General features: G+C 36.8%; 4 protein-coding genes across 5 annotated transcripts; 2 read left to right on the forward strand and 2 right to left on the reverse strand.

Moving 5' to 3' along the window:
- Nucleotides 1–337: 337 nt before the first annotated feature.
- On the reverse strand, nt 338–5,751 carry LOC109536665 (nuclear RNA export factor 1). The gene is made up of 11 exons (XM_019902979.2): nt 5,562–5,751; nt 4,316–4,599; nt 4,170–4,256; nt 3,865–4,116; nt 3,628–3,810; nt 3,457–3,566; nt 2,008–2,044; nt 1,535–1,951; nt 1,304–1,477; nt 1,069–1,250; nt 338–1,016 (listed from the first exon to the last, which is right to left on the reverse strand). Exons 1-11 carry the CDS (start codon nt 5,611–5,613, stop codon nt 917–919), a joined length of 1,878 nt encoding a protein of 625 aa, XP_019758538.2. The 5' UTR covers nt 5,614–5,751; the 3' UTR covers nt 338–916.
- A 117-nt stretch (nt 5,752–5,868) lies between these two features.
- On the reverse strand, nt 5,869–7,250 carry LOC109536666 (40-kDa huntingtin-associated protein). Its single transcript, XM_019902980.2, has 5 exons — nt 6,978–7,250; nt 6,674–6,923; nt 6,405–6,621; nt 6,118–6,336; nt 5,869–6,066 (listed from the first exon to the last, which is right to left on the reverse strand). The coding sequence occupies exons 1-5, from the start codon at nt 7,043–7,045 to the stop codon at nt 5,900–5,902; spliced, it is 921 nt and encodes a 306-aa protein (XP_019758539.2). The 5' UTR covers nt 7,046–7,250; the 3' UTR covers nt 5,869–5,899.
- A 113-nt stretch (nt 7,251–7,363) lies between these two features.
- On the forward strand, nt 7,364–10,768 carry LOC109536664 (NADH-ubiquinone oxidoreductase 75 kDa subunit, mitochondrial). The gene is made up of 12 exons (XM_019902978.2): nt 7,364–7,451; nt 7,608–7,782; nt 7,848–7,989; nt 8,051–8,210; nt 8,293–8,435; nt 8,489–8,756; nt 8,821–8,966; nt 9,023–9,269; nt 9,319–9,625; nt 9,684–9,825; nt 10,002–10,312; nt 10,459–10,768. Exons 2-12 carry the CDS (start codon nt 7,615–7,617, stop codon nt 10,606–10,608), a joined length of 2,184 nt encoding a protein of 727 aa, XP_019758537.2. The 5' UTR covers nt 7,364–7,451; nt 7,608–7,614; the 3' UTR covers nt 10,609–10,768.
- Nucleotides 10,769–11,190: 422 nt separating this feature from the next.
- Nucleotides 11,191–20,526, forward strand: LOC109536663 (klaroid protein). Of its 2 annotated transcripts, none has more exons than XM_019902976.2 (6): nt 11,191–11,375; nt 12,751–12,911; nt 13,290–13,574; nt 13,965–14,252; nt 14,311–14,552; nt 17,292–20,526. In XM_019902976.2, the coding sequence occupies exons 2-6, from the start codon at nt 12,763–12,765 to the stop codon at nt 18,839–18,841; spliced, it is 2,514 nt and encodes an 837-aa protein (XP_019758535.2). In that variant the 5' UTR covers nt 11,191–11,375; nt 12,751–12,762; the 3' UTR covers nt 18,842–20,526. The 2 variants fall into 2 exon arrangements, with proteins under 2 accessions (XP_019758535.2, XP_019758536.2); XM_019902977.2 differs by lacking the exon at nt 11,191–11,375 and adding an exon at nt 11,567–11,596.
- Nucleotides 20,527–21,165: the final 639 nt, after the last annotated feature.

Consider the following 21,165-nt stretch of genomic DNA (forward strand, 5'->3'; position numbering starts at 1 on the left):
TTTTCAGACAAAAAAGAAAAAATGCATTTCTGACATACATAATTAGCGTTCAATTGGCGAAAGAATTCGTGCGTTTCAAATTTTTTTTTTACTGAAAACATTCATTGTTATTTCTCGCAGCTTGTAAGTCCATATTTTCAGAGCGGTTTTTGCAATTTCAAAAACTATCAGTATATAATTTTAATTAAAACTCCAACACTGCAGACAATAATGGATTTCCAAGATTTACACAATAAAGGGATTATTCTCTTCTGAAAACCTCTGAACAACCCACATCGAAAATGTGGCCAATTTTAAATATCAATAATATTATTACTTATTATGTTAAAACGATAAGTTCTCTTATACAAATATATATTTATTTTTCTACAAAAAGGTCCACTCGTATGCTACTGTACTTGAAACTAACATACCTTAAGTTCGAAGAATTCGATTAAATTTGCTTATAAAGCCGATTTACATAAAAAAATAACAGTGTGGAAAATACAATTGCTTAAATTTCAATGTTCATCATCCTAACGTGTTACAATTTTAAGTAGAAAATCGAGACTCAAATAAACTGGATGGGAAATAATTAAAATCAAGAGATTCTGTTTTGCATAAAGTGTGTATTTCAAGATACACACCTTATTACAAAACAAAATCTCTTGAAAGGAATTACTTTTATACGTAGCATCTACAACTTCTTAAAAAATCATCAATTTCTCACTGTTTGCTCTTGAAACAAAATTACATCTTGCATAAAGATAAGTGAGTGAATAAAAAGCCATTCGGAATTATTTACATAAAAACGTGTAAAGAATACATATTTCTTGGCCATTACACTTCTTTATCGCGAAATGGTAATCAACTATTATAAGATTGAACAAACTCAAAATAAAGACATAGTCCGAAATCCTATACAATATCCAATAATTCATTTTATAAACGCTTCGGGAGGAACTTTTCCTTGACTGAACAGGTTTTGAAAAATAGCACACGCACGATTATAGTCCCATTCATTTCCATCCAAACACCTAAAAGTACAATTGAATTTACAGAGTATTTAAAAAGACGACATAGACTTACTTGATGGACCATTCCAAGTTCATTCCAGTCTTGAGAGCTAATTGATTCACCATCTCTTGTCTAGCTCCATTATCGACAATAGGTGATGCGACAGCATGAATGACCGGAGAAGCTTCTGGTGTGGATGGAGGCGCAGCAGTACCCGATGCTGGTTGAGGAAGCGAAGGGGTTTTAAAGGCTTCCTGCAAAACATTCAAATAACATTTCGGTTAGCTTAATAAAGTCATTTTACTACCTTGGCTTGATCTGGAGTGGCATTTGTGATATGATACTCTTCATTAGCTATACAAAAGCCAGATCCCGCGGGAACAATCACTATCGTTCTAAAGAAGAACCTGGTAGGCGGTATTTTATGGCCGGTGTTCAGTTCCTTGAAAATGCCTGATATGCTCAAGCACAGCATCTGAGACTAAAAAAAGCTGATTTTTCCACAAGTTTTAAACTGCATAAATTGTTGAAAACGTACTGTGAATAACGTGAGATCGACCGTAAAACTTTGGATATCGTGCTTCGTGTCGGGCATATCTTGCAGAAAAGAGACGATACTAAGTTGCCCTTGCTTCAGCAGTTTACACCTCCGATCGATATCCACAACTTTGAAAACGTTTCGATTTTCTGTTTGGTACCAGTTCAGCCATGATACGTTTTTATCCTTTCCCAACCCATAAGGGTACGCAGTTGTGAACGAAAACATGGCGTTTTCATGATAAGCCGCTAACAGCGGCTGTCTGTTTTTGCTGTCGTATATCAGGAAATACTGCTCTAAAAATTGCTTCACAATCGCTTCGCCTTCAGTATTGCACAGGAACGTCTGCTGTGGATCTGGTAGATTAGTTTCCTGGGCGATATCAAAGCCTATTGGCGGTGGCAAATCTATTCCGTCCTAAATTGCGATTTTTACTTAATATTTAAACCTCACTATGAACAATTGTTACTCACCAGCTTCATGCACTTGGGAAATTTTCTTCGCACCTCACTGTAGACAAGAGAAAAGTCGGAGCCGCATACGGCCCGAATAAATTTATTACAAGGATCCTGTAACACTCGCTCAAAGTACAGCAGTATAAAGGCAATCGACACACACATCGATCAAAAGCATGCAGTTATTTCACTTTCATACATTATTTTCGATACACAATTTGCATTATATTTTGAATTGGTGCTTAAAACCGCCTTAATAATCAATTCGGCAATCTATCGATAGTGTCTTAAAGCAAATAAATAAACTGTTAAAACGGAACTATCTTGCAAATACCTCAATATGAGCATCAAATCCCACATTGGCCGAGATTAAACACCTTAGTCCGAATGAATTACTTGATTCGCTGATTACAAAATTGATTTAGATTGCCTTGATATGACTGACAAAACCTAGAAGCAATTTGGTGTTATTCGAAAAAAAATGGATTATTGCCATTAAAGTTACTTCTAACCGAATTTCAATTATACGTTTCTTAAAATAGGGGCATCATTGGCTGAAACTGTTCGCTTTTGCTTCGTGCTTTCATCCAAATTTACAATCAAATAATTTGGTTTAGTCGCCAAACAATAAAAATTGAAATAGTAAGTTATTCTCAGTTAGTCTTTTTTATTGTTCTTTTATATTTTTTTTAATTTAATAAACAAACGTAAACTGTTTTTAAAAGATCACGACTAAACCTCCAATTGTCAATTAAAACACGGTCTATAAATCCGAAATGTCTAATTTTCTATAGATTTCCTAGTCCTCCACTTTATTTCGACAATTAAACCTGCTACTGACTCTCTTCACTCCAAACACAGAGCCTTCGAGGCCTGCTTAGGAGATTTTCAGTCAGGTTGCATCTCACCCTTATGAGAACCGTCTTTCGGTTGAACGAAACTCAGGTGAGGCGTGCATGGCCGGTTTTTATCATTTGCCTACTAAAAGCTTGGACTAGTACGTCGATAGGAACCCGTAATAAATAGCTGCAAAAGTGAGCAAAGTATGTGAAAATATGACAAAACGTGTTTTAAAAGACGCACTGGAACCTCAGTCGTCCTTAAAAAAATTACATGTTTTCTGTGTAAGTATGCCGAAGCCCTAGATTTGATAATTTTTGAGGAAATAGAACGACGCCAAATCATCTGACTGATCATCGAATGTCTTCATTGAAATATTTACTCCAAACATTTTCAGCCAATATGCCCAAATTGTAAGCAATTGCGTAAATTACATAGTGATATAATTGCTGTAGGTTTTGTAAGCCATCAGTGCAACTTCACTCATTTCATAATGCTAAATTGTTTCATGCCAACAATGTACCGAAACTCTCGGGGGGTTGTTTCTGCCCATTGGCAAAAGTTAATTCTGAAGTCACATTTCAATCACTACTGTAGGAAAAGGGTCAAAAAACCTGAAAATCATACCTGATATAAGAATTCTGGTCCTTATACTTATCACACAGAGGATTTCCATCCAAAAACAAGTCCACAATCGGTAGCCCGATGAACGTATCCAATTGCATTATGTCCCTGATCTAGTATAATACAAATTTTAATTTAACCTGCTGCAAATCCTCCATTGGACTGGCCCCTTACTTTGTTATTAGATAAATGTAAAATTTTGATATGCGGAAACCTTTTCGACACTTTCTTCAGAAAGCCAAACACTCCAAGCTTGTTATCGTTTAGACAAATCGCCTCCAAAAACGGTATGTTGGCTTCAATTATCTCTAGTACAGTAATGAAAACAACAGGCTTAAAGATGGCGCAGAAATGATCCTGCAATGGAAAACTTACATAAAAACCATAAAAACATCTAATTCGATAACGCACTTGCAAATCAGGGTCAGCATGGAATTTTGTAAGGTCCAAGGCTTTAGTGGTGGCATTGTATCTTCTGGCCATAGCGACTTTCATTTTTTCCTTGACTTCGGGAGTTAAGTCGACATTAGGGGTGCCGGGATGGACGCGAATCACCAGTTTAAAACCACTGGGCAACTGGAATTTTCTGTCCAACGATAGAAGCTTGTCAGCTACTTTGTATTCGTCCACGTAAAAGATTACAGAAGATCCGGCCGTTTGCCACTGTAACAAATAGTTTTTACTCATGCACTCCTTTACACCTTTACCATACTCACTGCCACGGGACAAAGAGGCAGTGGCTGTATTTTTTCCAGCAAGAACTTCAAAATGAAACTCTTCTCATATTTATCGCCATAGGGGATCTAAAAATATATGTATTTATGTAAAATAAGGTAGAGTATAACAGAGCCCGTGGACTTACCGTGACTCTGTACCATCCCGTGGGGCCTACCAGGCATCTTCTCATCTCAATGGGATTGGGTGAGGATTGTCTGCCTCCTCTGCCTCGTTTTCCCTTTCGGTAATTCTTCACAAAGCCCCCACCGGCTCCACCAATATTCATATCAATATCCTCTTCCTCCAGGTGCAACCGGAGAGCTTTCGTATAGTCCTTGATCCTGTGTGTGTGATCAGAGCGGTTACGGCCAGGTTTAAAAGACACTCGACGATTGCCACCTCGAAAATCATCCCCGTGGAATTCACGATCTGGAATTAAAGTTGTCGCTGTTTTAGTCAGGAGCGATTTGCCAAAATATGTAGTCACAATTTATTTACAAATTATTAGACCTTTGAACAAGAGAATACATTAGAAGTCAGTCGGCTGCGGTTTCTACGACAAAAAACTTCTGCGTTGTTGAAGAACCCTGAAGAAAGAAATCAATTTTTCGAAAGCATCGTTTTTCTGAGAACCAGAATTGACGCAGATACAAATAGCAAATACACTGTATCCAAGATAAAAAAGGGCCAGTATGGGGATGTGGAAAACGGTAATTTACATTCGTTCTTCACATCACGTGGTTTGATAAATAAATATTCACAGGCATGTTTAAATTATAATGTTGAAGTTTCTTGGTGACCGTCAAGTTTTTGGGAGGAGTTCCCACCTCACTAGACTTGAGTGGGGAGCAGTGGGACTTTAGGAACGCCTGGCCGCCGCTACACAGTACAGATTCACAGTTTTAAGAGCGGACAAGCCATTATGAAACATCCTGTATTGCGATGTTGCTGGCAACGTCGGGTATCTTAAGGAAACAATCAGCTGGAATGCCACAAAGAGAAAACTCAACCTTCAATGTTAAGGGTTCCTAAAACTGCATTGCCATCATTTACCTATACAACTACTTCGCAAGCTATTTGCGAGTATTTTCTGCCAAAATGTACACAAGCTGCAAGTGTGTTTTAAGGAAAAACACTCGAAACCTTCTCCCAATCAAACCAATTACACATGAAGGTAACAAAGAGAGCACGAACTGACCACGATACAGACGATTTTCTCAAGACCCCATTACAAACAACATTATTGTTGCAAACGAGTTCCTCATGAATCGTAGTCCCGTTTCGCACACGCAATTACCAGAAAACTTCATCAAAAAACCCAAATTAGAGAAAAATGTGGTTCCTAGACTAGGGGCTTCCAGGCTAAAGAGCTAAACGCAATTGAAACTCACCTCCTCCATTATTGCGATTTGGGAACTTTTGGGAGTGCGGTTTGGGCATCATTGTAATCCACAATCAAAAAGTTTACTTTAAACTAGTTTTAATGGGAACTTTCAGTTTTCAGCAGAAAATTACAATAAAACTAAAATGTCCACCTTGTCCACTGACAATTATCTGACAATGACGGCTGTCAGTTCCCGTTCCAATTCTAAAGTCATGTGAGTTGGTGTGACCAATGAGGAATCCACCAGATGCAGCCAGTGAATGGCGCCAAATTTAAAATCGGCATTTAGTGGCACTGGAGAAAAAAGGCTCAAGTTTACTTATAAAAAAATATTTTAATGCACTCCTAGTAATAATAAGTCTTAACTAATATCCTCAACAGATCTTTTTGTTCAGTGGACAAATAAGGCCAGAAATCTGCCTCGATTTCCACCAAATTAGTCGTGCTCCTTGACTGGCAGGAAGTAACAAGAGATTGTAAAAGGATAAACAATCTTTCTGTCATCCTGCAAGCTAAATAAAATCTTCATAGTTGCACGGAATTGTTGATCTATCAAATCTTACCCTGTAAGGTTTCATCGTTTTGATCCCCCCATGTATACTTCTCGAGAATCTTGGCAAAATCGGCAGAAATATTGTGGGGACTTGGCCGTAAAATCAGTAACAAAAATACTGAATTCACTTCGCACTTGAGTAGCAGTTCACATGTATGACCGTTTAAGTAGCTGTTTTGCAAAATTGAGGCTATTTTTTGGTAGGTATGAACACCAGAAACGCATTCACCTACATGTCAAGAATAAAAATACCAATTAAACAATAATAGGCGATAAATATACTTAAATGGCAAATACCTGTGGAAATATAATACGAAGCAAGCAAATCCAAGCAATGAAGATGGGCTTCTGCTGTGCCTTTGGACAATTCTAAAGCATTATTCAGATATACTTCCAGACTTTCCGTACACTCTATTCTTTTCAGATATTCGATAATTTCGAGATTCAACCCTAAAGCCAATAGACTATCTTCTGGGTACCGTGAGGAGGCATGATTGTGGCAGGCCAGACCAGCCTAAAACTCCACTTATCACCAACACTCTGTAAATTAAACATTCAATCAGAACCTGCAGGCTTTCACTGCTAACACTAATGCAGCCAATATCCAGGTCGTCATTTCCTGCTTTTAGAAACTGCCTTCCCGCCCTCACCAGAAGGGAGGTTTCACTAACTGGGTGGCTCAAAGAGCCTTCACATCTGGCAGCAGCTAACCAACTCATTGCAGCATATTGCGGCAGCTCTTCGGATTCACAGTGATGACCCAGGCTAATAAATCCTTCTGCTGCTTCGGCTTCATTTGGTTTGCGTAGAAAGCGCCTGAAAACCTTCAGGATTATCGGTGGTCTATCAGAAACTGCTTCAGAACATCACTTTTTCAGTTTACTTGCTATTGATCTGTATCTGTCTAGTATTGTATAACCCGTGGCTTCGCTGGACATAATTCGACCTTAACTGTGGTCGAGTTATATTTATATTTTTTTTTCAGTTTTTTTATTAACTGTAAATATTGGTATTGTTTGTTGATATGTTTGACAACCGCAGGAAAACGTCACAGACAGCTGAGCAGCTGACAGCGGTGTTAGAGAGGTTAGAGGGATGAATAAAAAACCAAGCAACCTTCAATAGCACATTTTGCCCAAAATTACCACAAAAATCTTAGTTACTCAATTTTGAAATTTCAGTAGCTGCTTTTAGGACGAAATACATTTAGTTTTAATGTTTTTCCCCCTAAAGCCATTATGACAAGCCTGCCTGATTGAGATCAAAATTGTCACTGTCAAATGGACAGTCATCAATTTAAGAAAATCTTTTGAAAACATCAATTAAACAATATCTTCATTAAAGGTATTTCAAACTGCTCCACTACATAAGCCAATGTTACTTGAGTAAATCCAAAGTCATTCAGCTATCTAAAATCTATCACGAATATGTCGTGATTAGGTTATGACATTGTTGTTATGTAATTTTTTCAATTCCCCAAACACCACTGTTCGATTTTAGATAAAGTATGCTGCGTACTACCTTGGGTAAGGTCCTAAATGGGGGCCCATTGAGCCCCAAGCATGTTGGCATTCTGTCAAGGGCCAGCAGCCAGGGACCGAAGAAGCCCGAGCAAATTGAAGTGTTCATTGATGATGTCCCTGTTAAGGTCGATCCGGGAACCACTATTCTACAGGTACTGACACTTGGTTTTACTAAATTCAACAAGGAATGAAAAAACTATGGAGTACTAACTTGTAGGCAGCAGCCCTAGTTGGCGTCGAAATCCCTCGCTTCTGTTATCATGAAAGGCTGGCAGTTGCTGGCAACTGCAGAATGTGCCTCGTGGAGGTCGAAAAGAGTCCCAAACCCGTTGCAGCATGTGCGATGCCTGTAATGAAAGGTACTTTTTTTTATTTTTGCACTCTGTCAGGTCTCTAAGGGTTCAAACTATTGCTTATTAGGGTGGAGAATCAAAACTGACTCAGAAATGACGAAAAGGGCTCGCGAGGGTATCATGGAGTTTCTGCTGGTAAACCATCCTTTGGATTGCCCAATTTGTGACCAAGGAGGGGAATGTGATTTGCAAGACCAGAGCATGGCATTTGGTTCAGATAAATCAAGGTAAAAAACCGATTTTTAAACTTTGCCATCTAGAAGCAAAAAATGACGTGAATTTGCGCTCAAAACATCTCGTTTAATTCAGATTTACAGATATTGAATACAGCGGCAAAAGAGCAGTGGAAGACAAAGATTTTGGGCCCCTGATCAAAACCATCATGACTAGATGCATTCACTGCACTAGATGCATCCGATTCGCTTCAGAAGTAGCCGGAGTTGATGATTTGGGTAAATTTTTAACAGAAATGAGTTTATCGGAATAAAGCCCAATATGAATGCAGGTACAACTGGCAGAGGCAACGACATGCAAATTGGCACATATGTGGAAAAGATGTTCCTATCGGAACTATCAGGGAATGTTATTGACTTGTGCCCAGTGGGGGCTTTAACTAGCAAGCCGTACAGTTTCACTGCAAGGCCCTGGGAAATAAGGAAAATTGATTCTATCGACGTTTTGGACGCCATTGGATCAAATATCGTCGTATCTTCCAGGACTGGGGAAGTGATGAGGATCATGCCCAGAGTTAATGAAGAAATTAATGAGGAATGGTGAGACTGGGATTTTTCAAATGCACCCTTTATTCATAAATTTAAAAAATTATCTGATTTTTAGGATAGCCGATAAATCTCGATTCTCCTACGATGGCTTGAAAAGACAGCGACTGGTCACTCCAATGTTAAGAGACAACACTGGTGAATTGAAACCAGTAGATTGGGAGGCTGCCCTTCTAACCGTGGCCAAACAAATAAAAAATGCCGGTAATTCTGAAAACAAACGTAAAATTCCCAGTTTTTTATACTTCTGTATGGAACAGGTTCAAGTATTGGAGCAGTTGCGGGTGGTTTTGCTGATGCTGAAGTCCTAGTCGCAGTCAAAGACCTTCTGAACCGCCTGGGGTCTGAGGCTCTCTGTACTGAGCGCACTTTCCCTACAGACGGATCCGGAACCGACTTGCGTTCAAGTTACTTGCTTAACAACGGCATTGCTCTAGCCGAAGAAGCCGATTATGTGCTTTTAGTGGGCACGAATCCTCGACTGGAAGCGCCGTTATTGAACTCCAGGTAAACACTTTCACTCATATTTTCTCACTCAACATGACTCTGTTTCCAGGTTAAGAAAAGGCTTCGTGCACAATGAGCTAGACGTGGCCTTGATCGGTCCAAAAGTTGACCTTAGTTACAAATACAATCATTTAGGGGATAGCCCGAGTGTCCTGCAACAGCTAGTAAGTGGTCAGCATGAAGTAAGCAAGAAATTGCAGTCAGCGAAGAAGCCGTTGATTATTGTCGGCTCTGAAGTGTTGGAAAGATCGGATGGAAGTGCCATCTTGGCTGCTGCTCAGAAGTTATCCGCCTCAACCAACCCAGAAGCAAAGGAATGGAAAGTTTTAAACGTGCTACATAAAGTGGCCAGCCAGGTGATAGTTACAGACGCTAAGTTTAAAAGATTAGCGAAATTAATGGATGTTTTTTTAGGTTGCCGCTCTAGATATTGGATATGCTCCTGGAGTGGATAAGATCAGAGAATCCAACCCGAAAGTATTACTGCTATTGGGTGCAGATGACGGCGCTATTGAAAAATCAGATTTGCCCAGCGATACCTTTGTTATCTACTTGGGTAAGTTCAAACGAACTTGATTTAGAACCATCATTTAAATTAGATTCATATTGAATACGAATTCGTGAGAATTTTTTTGCGGCTGCTCGTTCATTTCGGAATCCTTAGTGAAGAAAATAGTGTGATCTGTTAGTTAGTGAAATGGAAAAGTTTATCGTTAACCGGTTCCTTTGTAGGTCATCATGGAGATTTGGGGGCTTCAATAGCAGATGCTATCCTGCCGGGTGCAGCCTATACGGAAAAACAAGCCACATATGTGAACACAGAGGGAAGGGCACAACAGACGTTGGTTGCAGTTACTCCACCTGGCCGGGCTAGAGACGATTGGAAAATTATCCGGGCACTATCTGAAATTGTGGGCGCTAAATTGCCTTACGATAATCTAACCGATATCAGAAATCGACTGGATGAGGTCGCACCTCATTTGACCAGATATGGAGAAGCTGAAAATGCCAATTTCTTCAAACAGGCACAGGATTTGGCAAAGGTAATGTCTCTTACTCATCAAAAAAATCTCTCTTTTTTTTAGAAAGAATTTACGTTTTCTCTGCATCAAACTTTTAGAATAAGTATGAGCACTTTAAAGCACACTTAGACTACAGGGCGATTTTCTTCAACGAGTTTTTTTTGCAGAATGTGAAAACTCAGCTGGACAATACGCCTTTGGATGTAAAGCTGAAAGAGCTTTCCGACTACTTCATGACTGATTCGATCAGTAGGGCTTCCCCAACAATGGCAAAGTGCGTTCAAGCCGTGCTCAAACAGAAGCAGTCGAAATTCTAGAAACCACATGCGTTTTTAAGTGATAACTAGAATAATTAAAACATTTTCACTGTGTAAGCTGTTTTGTTTTGATGTTGAACACCTTATGCTTAGTTTGTATAAGTTGTATATTTATATTTAAGTAAATTCATAATAAATACAGTGTGCTGTTGTATTACAAGGTACATGTTTCATTCAGGGTAAAATTAAAGGAAATAATAATTAATGAACAAACTTTCACTTTCGAAATTTTGCTAATTATTTTCAAATATATTGGCCTAAAATGAATGTCATTATATTTAATAAATAGATATATTTCAAAAATTCTAATTGACCTACTTATATAAAAAAAAATCGTATGGCTTGCACTCTATCCGACTATACATATAGAATTGACTCTACATGCCCTAGATTCTCCTAGTTCCGAGTTGCGTAATCAGACTTAGGAAAGACAGTCGTTGTGTCTCTTTTCTACCTAGAGGCAACTAGATAAAGACAATGTGTTTTTATGATCTTGCTCACCTTGACGTGTTGAAAGGACAATCATTCTGTTACACTGAAGAGAGAAAGAAGACGATTTTGACAAAAATACGCCTGACGTCACCGTTTTTACACACGTTGAGTGACGGCGATATGGTGAGCTTGTAGTGAGTGTTTATTTACCTAATCCGTGATTCAATCGAAAGACCTTAAGATGGACTTTTTGTTTTAATAAACTCGCAGTGTATCGTATGTATCTAGTTCAGTGCCTACGATCAGTTTTACAAGCAATTACCCCAGAAAATTAGGTAAGAATATAGGTTAGTTACCAACTAGCCATCATTGGTAAAAATATCAACAATTTTTAACGATAAAGCCTTCGCGTTCGAATAACGACCAAAAGTGGCCGTTATTTTTAATCTCGAAATGGTACTAAAAATAATTTGGTTATTTTTAAACATTTTCCTTTGAGGGGATAGTGCTATTTTAGTCAATTTATTGGTGTAAGTAGTAGTGTTGATTTAAGAGGGTAAAGCAAGCAATTCTGCAATATTTAATTAAACGGCTTTAATTAGAAGGGTACAACAAGGCTTGTGCATTAGCATTTCAAATATTAGCATGTTCTGAACTGTGGTTTAAACGTATAGGCTAAGTAAACATTCTAGGTGTTCTTTGGGGCACAATTCAGTCTCTCAGTGTAAGACGATAGACGATTCTTTTTTGGAGTTAAACTGCCTTAAACAATTTTCGCTGAATTTATTTTCTTAAGTAAATTTGTTTGCCTCTTCGTATCTACGTTCGTTCAAAATTCCTCATTTTTTTCAATTTCTATCGGTCGCTTCATTGAATATGTTTTTATTCATTTGCAAGATTTTTCATTAAATTTAACTCAATTGCAAATTAAATTTTTTTTGGACCTTTTAAGTATAAGATCAACCACACGATTCATACTAATAAAACCTAAAAATGTAGTGAATTTTTCGTCCGACTAATACCGACAATATTTAATAAAAATTAATTGAAAGTGTATTCATTTATTACTTCTGCATTTTCATTATTTTTTATGATCATTCATTACTTATGTATTTATTAATGCAATTATGGCAAAATGCCATAAATTTATTAATTTTAAATAACAACGCAATAGAGAAAAAAACGCCAATTAATTGATGCATTACAGTACCTAACAATGAAAAAGCAAAAGAGTAAACATTAATGAGCCCAGAAAATTTAATTCAATTAGAAACGAGAAAAAAAATTGTTTCTTAGCTAATCTTCGATTTATCAGAGGAATCTCTATCTATTCTCAATTAGCTCCAATCAGTATCAATTCCTGCTTTATTTGTTTACACAATTTTCAGATTTATACTTGATATATCAATACGAGTAATCTTTCAGAGAAATCAATTTAAATTTGTATGTTCTATCATTACTATACAATTATTCAATGCATTAGCCGCCCTGATGAGTCTTTAATGTATGTTTGACAACAAGTATCCAAGTTATTTTCACTCCAGCCCAATTTTCATAGGCTCTAAGTTGATTATTGTCTCTAAGCCAAAGTAAATCGGTACGGATCACCCTGGTTTATCCTCTTAAAATTTATAATAAGAGAAGGCATTGCAAAAAAAACCTCGTCCTAAAGTCGTTTTTTAAGTTCTTAAAAGTTAATGTACTTGTTAGAGAACGGCAAAGATGAGCGGAATGGATTTGCGATCCAGCAGGTCCAGGTCAAGGACTCCTTTTACCACACAAGAGGCATTTAGCAAGGACGAGATTATTGCTGGAAATAACGTAGGAAAGACAGTAATTCGGACGACTAGACGAACAACTCATATCATTCAGTGAGTATTAAAAATGTTTTAAATTAAGAAAAACAATTTTTTGTTTGGCAAATTTAATTTGCCATAGTAGCATTTTACAATGTTACACTTTTTTACACTTTAAACACTTAATAATTTTTTGAACACTAATTCTGGTATTGACTTTGATCTTGAACTGATCAGCTTTCTCCTAAATAATCCTTCACATTGATGACGTGATCAGGTAAAGCGCGGTCCATAAATTAAATATTACCGTTTGTTTACCGGGAAACTATTCTTAGACATTTGCTTTAATTTAGATATGCGTGATTATGGCAGCATTTGAATGTGTGGCAAAACATTGCGAAATTAGATAGATTTAAATTTAAATGGCATCACCAATTACTTTTCAAATTACAGATCAAACAAAAATGCCTCAAGTTCTACAGATGAAGTTAACACGGCTAGAGAACATGTGGCTGAAAGCGCCAGCAACAAAAAGGGCTCGAAATCCGGAAGATCGCTACGTAGTCGCATCTTCAGAACCTCGGATTACTCCTCGGAAGATGGAGATAACGAAGTAAGTTCCAGCAGAACAATTAAGCAGAACGAGCAAAATCAGCTTGTGGAGGATGCCAGAAGTTTTGCCAATGAAAGCGACATGCCTGCTTTAGAGTTGTATAGAAAGAGCGGTCGGTATTGGGAGTAAGTAGACTAAACTTGTTTAATTCTTAGAAAATTTGTTTTGTAAACTGAAGAATCTAACAAATCCGGGCCTGCACTACTTGGGCTATTTGGTACATTTACAATATTTATTTCAATATCAAAGCCATGTTTACCTTATGAGAAATAATAAATTTTATCGAAATAAATTATCTCTACTTTGGCCCTCCTTCAACAAGAAATAGATTCTTTCAAAATTCCTGTGCGTTCGTACCCTGCAGACGTGATTATTTAGACAGTTTGATAGATAACGTACAACAGCTTGATTTACATTTATATACAATTGAATTAACTTGTAATTTATCGACGGTTTTTATTGGGATTAATTGCTACTGACTGATGTCACACTAATAGTAATTGGATTATTTTCAGTGTTTATCCCAAAACCGACTGGACTTACTCCCAGTACTCTAAGGACAGAGTAGAAATAGCCCCTGGTGTAGTGGCTATGCCTAATATGTCACGAAAAACTATCCATTCCTTGGATGGGTCCAGTCAAGATTATTCATCGTTCCAGTCGTCTGAATCATTATATTCAGGAAATGTGGCTCACAAAAACACCAACACCGACTATATCGGGTCGGTATTCAACGGTAGTCGTATTGAACACACAAACACCAAATTGGCCAATCAAAGTTCAGATGATTTTTACATCCATAGGTTTGTAAATTATGAAAGCAAAACGTTCAAATTGTTCACCTAATAATGTCTATTCCAGGCGGAGAACAACCAGAAGATCGTTTAAAGAGATAATCACACTTGTCTTTTTCTCAATTTTTACAACCATCTCAACAATATTCCGTTACTTCTACAAGACGCAAATTAGCATATTTTCGCGAATTCATCGAGTGGCTAGCACGGTGATGTTATGGGATACGTATCTGCTCTGGAAGACAATATCCACAAACAAAACCCGAAATTTGCTCATTTTGTGTCTGCTACCGCTTTTGATCTTTGGGGGTAAGTAACTGTTTGCTTTATTAAAACTTTGCCAGTTATGGTCCTTGGAATAAGCTGAGTAACGATTTAAAATGCAATTTGGTGCAATTAAATGATCATGATTACCTTCCAAACATTTTCTTGCTTTGAACCACTCACCTTCATATTCACAAAGAATTACAGAAGTTCTGCCATTTGTTTAGAAACTTTTGCCACAAACTTTAGAAGTTCAAATAACTAACCGCTACATTCTCTGTGCGGGTTTTTAAATAAAAAACTATGAATCGCTTGAATCGACAATAATGGTTAAGTTAGTAAGTAATACATGGGAACATTTTTACTGTTAAATTGAAGAAAAACAGTTATTCTTCAAAAAAAGTTGTATTTGGACTTACAAGCAACAGTCAAATATTGATATTTTCTTTTGTATACAATGTTTCTCAAAAAGTCAGCAAACTATTTTGATTCAAGGCTAAAGTAACTTTTTTCAACACACGATAATTTTCATCAGGAAATTATCCTGTATTTAATACGAATTAAAATTGCAAAACTTTTTATAAAGAAACCTCAAATTTACAGCGTTTTAATAAACTAACGAGAGAAAACTCGCCAGTTAAATTAATTTTAGAAAAATTCTAAATGGTTGCAAATAAAGTAAACATCTGTAGAAAAAGTTATTGTTTTGTCTATTGCTTTTCTGACTGGTTTTTAAAATAACGCACATTTAATTCATTTAAAAAATGGAAATTTTGGACTTTACATATATTTTTGTTAGCAACTTGTTTGTTATTGCACTTTCCTTTTCAGGTATATACTTGTATTTACTTAACGAATCGACCCTTGCCCTCCCCTGCCACCCATACTGTGGAAAATTGACGGTCGATTACTTTAATTCGATCACTGAATCTCTATTTCAGTTTTTTAAATCTAAGAGCGCTACTTAGTTACTACTACTGTCTCATGTTGTGCGTTAGCTTTAACTTTTTCACTTCGATTTACGTTGCATGAGTCGATAAGGTCATCACTGGATATCGGGCACTGCTGCAGTTGCTTTAGCTTTATTACCAGATGTGTTTTTTGAGACAGTCTTTCTACTTTTCCGAATTCATAGATTAACATTAATTATTCACTTGACCTTTTACAGTCAATTTATAGTAATATGTTTTATTTATATGTATTTATAGATATCTTAATGTTTTTTAAATATTCGTTTAGCAGTTTTTTATATTTACTTTGATATTCTCTACTGAAATGTTCAGTGTGTGTTTATCTTTTCGATTAATTTTTGTTTCCAAGTTAAACTTTTACCGTAAACTCTGTGCTTAAATAGAATGTACTATTTTAAAAAAAAATTAATTATTGCTATATATTGTAACGGAAATGGCCTGGGGTACTCACGTTTGGAATGGGGGGATTGAAATTGATGGTATGGGGCTGCGTAAATGGGGGCCCCATTACCAGGGTTACCTGGAGAAAACTAATTTTTTTAACTCCAATGCATTTATTACACCCGCTAGAATATATACAAAAAATCAGGATTCATCCAAGGAACAGCTTCTTTAAAACCAATATTATCTAACACTATGGAATCTCTTCAAAGCACTGGGATGACACTGAAAATGTACCCTGATATGAAAGAACAGAAATCGAAAAAAAAACATTTCTGGGGTTGGTAAACTGGATAAAACAAAACGGAATTATTTTAGATTAGACTAATCGTTATTAGTTTGCAGTCTTTAGTAAACGTTCCAAATAATTAGAAACAATGATGATTTTTAATCATCATCCTCCTCTTCCTCGTTGGCACTGGACTTCTCCTCTTCTTCAGCGGAGCTTTCTTCTTTCTTCTCCACCTTTTTCGATCTACCTCGGCGGCTCTTTGCTGACGCTGCCTTAGTGCCATTGGATTTGGCTTCGGCTTTCTTCACACCAGCCCCCTTTGGTCTTCCTCTTCCTCGCTTGGTTGGTGGAGGCGCATCTCCATCTCCATTCTTTACAACATCCTTCTTAGCTGCTGCTGGCTTGCGGCCTCACTTGGCTGGAGCTTTGCTTTGAACTTCTTCATCGGACATGATGCTTGGGTTTTTTCAACAAATTGACGAAATCGAAATGGAGAAAATCAGCAGAAAAAAAGCAGCTTAAGCCCCGCGAGTCGGAAGACCGAGTTTTCCGTTTGTTTGTTATTGTTTGAGAAGTTGACGTTAATTTAGAAGTTAGTTTGTTCCTGTTCCGTATTTAAAGCGATACCGAGTTAGTAAAAGTTGGAAGCGTAAGGAGTTTGATACTCGGCCATCCACGGTACAATATCATAGCTACTTAATACCTTGTTCTTTATTTTAAGCGATTAGATTAATTAGTTTATATCACTGTTCGTACAAATCCCCAGTTTTATTCAGCTGTTAACATAGTTTTATGCATTATACATGGTGTTTGTGGCTAATAAAGTGTGCTTAAATTACATGCGTTTCTCTTACCTAATTCTATGAACAGATTTGGTGGTTGCGAGATGGCAAGGGTCGAATTTCAATCTTTATCTTATTCCGTTTCGTCTGCAAGTTATTCTCATGTCTTTTCACATATTAACGTAGCTTTGCTTGAATCAAAAACGCCTATTTCATTGGTGCTTGCAGGAAGACCCGATAATTGCTTCCTGTATCATTATTAATGAAATCTGAATAACAAATTAACCCAAGAATGTATTTACTTGAAGTCTGACCACCATTTCTGATCAGTCCTTCACTACCATCCTCTTGATTTCAGGTCTTTGGTTGCTGCCCAGTCTTGGTAGTGTTATCTATGGAACACTAACCAATTATACTATTAATACATCAAAATCTCTACTCGATCACTTCTGGATCAACAGCGAAGACAAATTAACTCGGATTGAACGCCAAACGGACGTGAGTGGGCTCGTTGATGTTTTCAACAGCAAACCCGGCTTTAATTCGTTTCATGAAGGTGAAAGCGGTGCAGCTAAAACCGCTGATTCAAATGAAAAAATTGTTAAAATCATCGAAAAAGTCTATGTACAGCCGCCCAGTGCCAGTGATATTGCGAGTGGATTAACAAAAGAACAGCTGGAAACAATTGCTTTTGCTGTGAAGAACTCTCTGAACTTGAATGCTGAACATTCGCAGATGAATACCGAAGAACTAGTGAAAAATATTATCAATAGTCCTACTTTCGTTAACGAGGTGAACAATTATTGCAGCAACGAGCGGGGTGGAGATACTGTGAAAACTTCAAGTTCGGAAAGCGGGAAATGGAACGAAGAACTTCTGAGCAAGCAGCAAGTTCTTGTGAACAGTCTGCTGAAGGAAATTAATAATATGAAGGAAGACATCGTGATGAATAATAAGCTTCGGAGTGAAGAGTACGCCAGACTGTCTTTCAGCATGAAGGAATGTTGCGAGAAACGCCCAGTAATCAACGTGGATGGCTACGTGTTGCGAATTGTGACTGATTTGCTTAACAGCCCCGAGTTTTTGCAGAACCAAACTGGATTAAATTCCTGGCTTCAATCCCTGTTCCTTGCCAAGCAAGACCTGCAATATCACTTGGGCAACTTGACTGCTTCTATGGACTCTAAACTAGCTAGTGTCGTCGAATCCAACAGCCACACCTTGATGGAGAAAGTAGCAGATAAATTAGTGGAAATTAACAAAAAGCCTGCGGAGTCGATTAAAGTCAGCAGCGAAAACGTACTCGGACTTACCGATGAAAATTTCGTTAAAAAGATAGTGAAAGAAGCGTTGACAATATACGATGCCGATCGAACCGGCTTAGTGGACTACGCAATGGAAAGCATGGGTGGGCAGATAGTGAGCACTAGGTGTACTGAGGCGTATTATCACGGTAAAGCCGTGGTTTCGGTCTTAGGAATCCCATTATGGCATTTGACGAATTCCCCAAGAACAATCATCAAACCAACCATAGCTCCCGGAGATTGTTGGGCTTTCCAAAACTTTCCGGGTTTCGTAGTGTTGAAGTTATCGGGCAACGTGAAAATCGACGCGTTTTCTATGGAGCATATCTCCAGACTTTTGCTCCCAGAGGGCAAAATTGACTCGGCGCCCAAAGATTTCGAAGTATACGGCTTGAAGATTGAAAACGATCGGGAGCCTGTTTTGCTCGGTTCTTACAGATATGAGTATGACGGCGATACTCTACAGTTCTTCCTAGTGGAAAAAGACAGTCAAGTGTTTGATATGATTGAGATCCGGATTCTATCCAATCATGGCAATCCTAACTATACATGTCTTTACAGGTTCAGGGTTCATGGGAAGTTACATCATGACGAGAACAGATAATTTGCGCTCTTTTCGGAACGGTTTTAAGATTCTAATCTTAAGATGGATGATAATGATTAAAATGCTATTAAGTAAAAAACGCCTTATTCTAATGGGATTTTCTTCATTAAAAAATCTCTTTAGGTTAAGTTAAGTTAAATTTATTTTATACTAATTGCCATCTTTCTCCCAAGTCTTTTTACAAATCGTTGATCCACCAGTTTTATAATGTCGGTATTATATTTCAATTCTATTTCTGATCTTCTATATATAGTATTTAATATTTCTATTTCTGATCTTCTTCGACCATCTGTGAGGCATTCTTTTCTTTGTGAATATCGATATTACTTTTTTATTGGATTTTTTCATAGGTATAGGCATTTAGTTTAAAAGATCGACACCAAAGAACCTAATTATTTAAATGGCTTTAATAATAACGAGTTAACTTCAACGTTAACGATTATTTCAATATAAAGAAAAAACTACTGTGTTAATATGAATACAGTTTTACATGGATTTTGGTAAATAATTTACGTTGCTCGGATTAAATGAAGCAAATACTAAGGTAAAAGGGGGGTTGCTATCGACTAACGCGATTTCATTTAAGCATTTTAATTTTTTAAACTTTGGGTCGAGGTAAATTCTATTTTAAGTAAATATTCAATTTACTGAAGAAGTAATTCACTAGATAAATTCGACAAAACCGAAAAATCAAGTCAAATTTGGATAAAAGCGCCTGACTGATTAGGAGATCAATTTTTTCGCAAACTAGTCAGCAATATAATCAACGAACGAAACACTCAGGTACTTTTGTAAAATTTTAATTTCATTATTTATAATCTCACTGAAAGTGGAGTGCTTATGATTCAGTGCAAACAATAAATTGATAATTATAACGCTGGTATTGCACATGCAAAATATTGTATTATTTTTATGATTAAGCATCTGATGTATTTCGTAGTACACCGAATTTGTACTTAAAGCGATGTAAATATTTTAATATAACATATTTTATATAAGTCGGAATGCAGAGCAATTAGTTTTATCGTTTCAAAGGAATTACTAGTCCACAGTAGCGGCTTGTTACTAAAACAAGTTGTTTAGAATTAACTATAACTTTTTAGATGATGTAGGCTTTATCTAATTTTGGTTTGTTGAAGCCTTCCTTTAAGGGATTATTTCCTCTCTCTAACAAGCAACTGCAGTTGAATTCCAAGAGTTTGTTCTAGTTGATGTTGCTTTATGCAGGAGGCAAAACTTTTCAATTTATTTTAAGTTCAAACATGTTTATTTGAAAGATAGTACAAAGTCTTGGCCTTAATAAGCATTCTAGGTTTAGATTTATAATATTTTAGTCAACTAGTGTTATTTATTTCATTATATTGCATTAGCGCATAAGGGTGTGTTGAAAACGAGCATAAATATAGCGCGGTGATTTTAGCAGGAAAATGTGAAATTGCTCGAAAATTTGTAGCTACTTTCACCGGCCTGTGGGTAGGGCAACAAATATTGACATACCCTTATGATTAATGATAATATAATTTTTTGTTTAGTGTCTAAAAATATTCAAAACTCGGTTGTAAAAATATATTTAAGAATTTGTTTTCTTTTGAAGATTCAAGTGCCTTTTAACATAGAACTATCATCTCAGCGGTAATTTTGTGAGCAAGTTTTATAGGAAAAATCTATACGCAGTCAACTTGAAACATGTTTTGTTAATATTGGATCTCCTGTTTACTTTTTAAAACCGTGAATTTATAAATTCAAAATAAATCATTTTTGTTATATTTGTTATTGCTTGTTTCTGTTGTTATTCCCTGTTTGCTCAAAGTGGCTTTTAGGAATAAGACTGATGGTTGGAAGTGTCGGATTAGGATGGGGTTTGGCTCTGCCAATAATTGCTATTTTGCACTTAATTGAAAAGTTAATTGCGCTTTGGATGTGCAAAGTTCAAATGCTTCAGTTTGAAGTCAGGCTCGAAAAATTAAATTATAATTTTTACAACTTTTGACTTTTTTTAGGAGATGAAAAAAGTTTGCCAACTCATATATTTTTTAATTAGTTTATATTTTTTTACTATAGCACTTACCATACGGCTGCTTGAGTGGTCATCAAATCCTTTAAAAAACTCAACCTCAAATGACCTTCACGCTCACAAATATCCATTCGCCGCTCCAGTTGACAATAAACGTCAGATGGTTTGCAATTTAAAAAATCATTTTTCCTTGATAAAATCGCTCTTCCGGTCTGGAAAAGTTCACTAAACGACGAAGGAAAACTTTAGTTTTCAGAATATTGCCAAGTATTCACACGGAAAGCCCAAAATCTGAAAATCTGGTAGCAAA

Source organism: Dendroctonus ponderosae, unplaced genomic scaffold (genome assembly GCF_020466585.1).
Source record: "Dendroctonus ponderosae isolate FM_Combo_2020 unplaced genomic scaffold, Dpon_F_20191213v2 Dpon_F_20191213_2, whole genome shotgun sequence".
Classification (NCBI taxonomy): domain Eukaryota; kingdom Metazoa; phylum Arthropoda; class Insecta; order Coleoptera; family Curculionidae; genus Dendroctonus; species Dendroctonus ponderosae.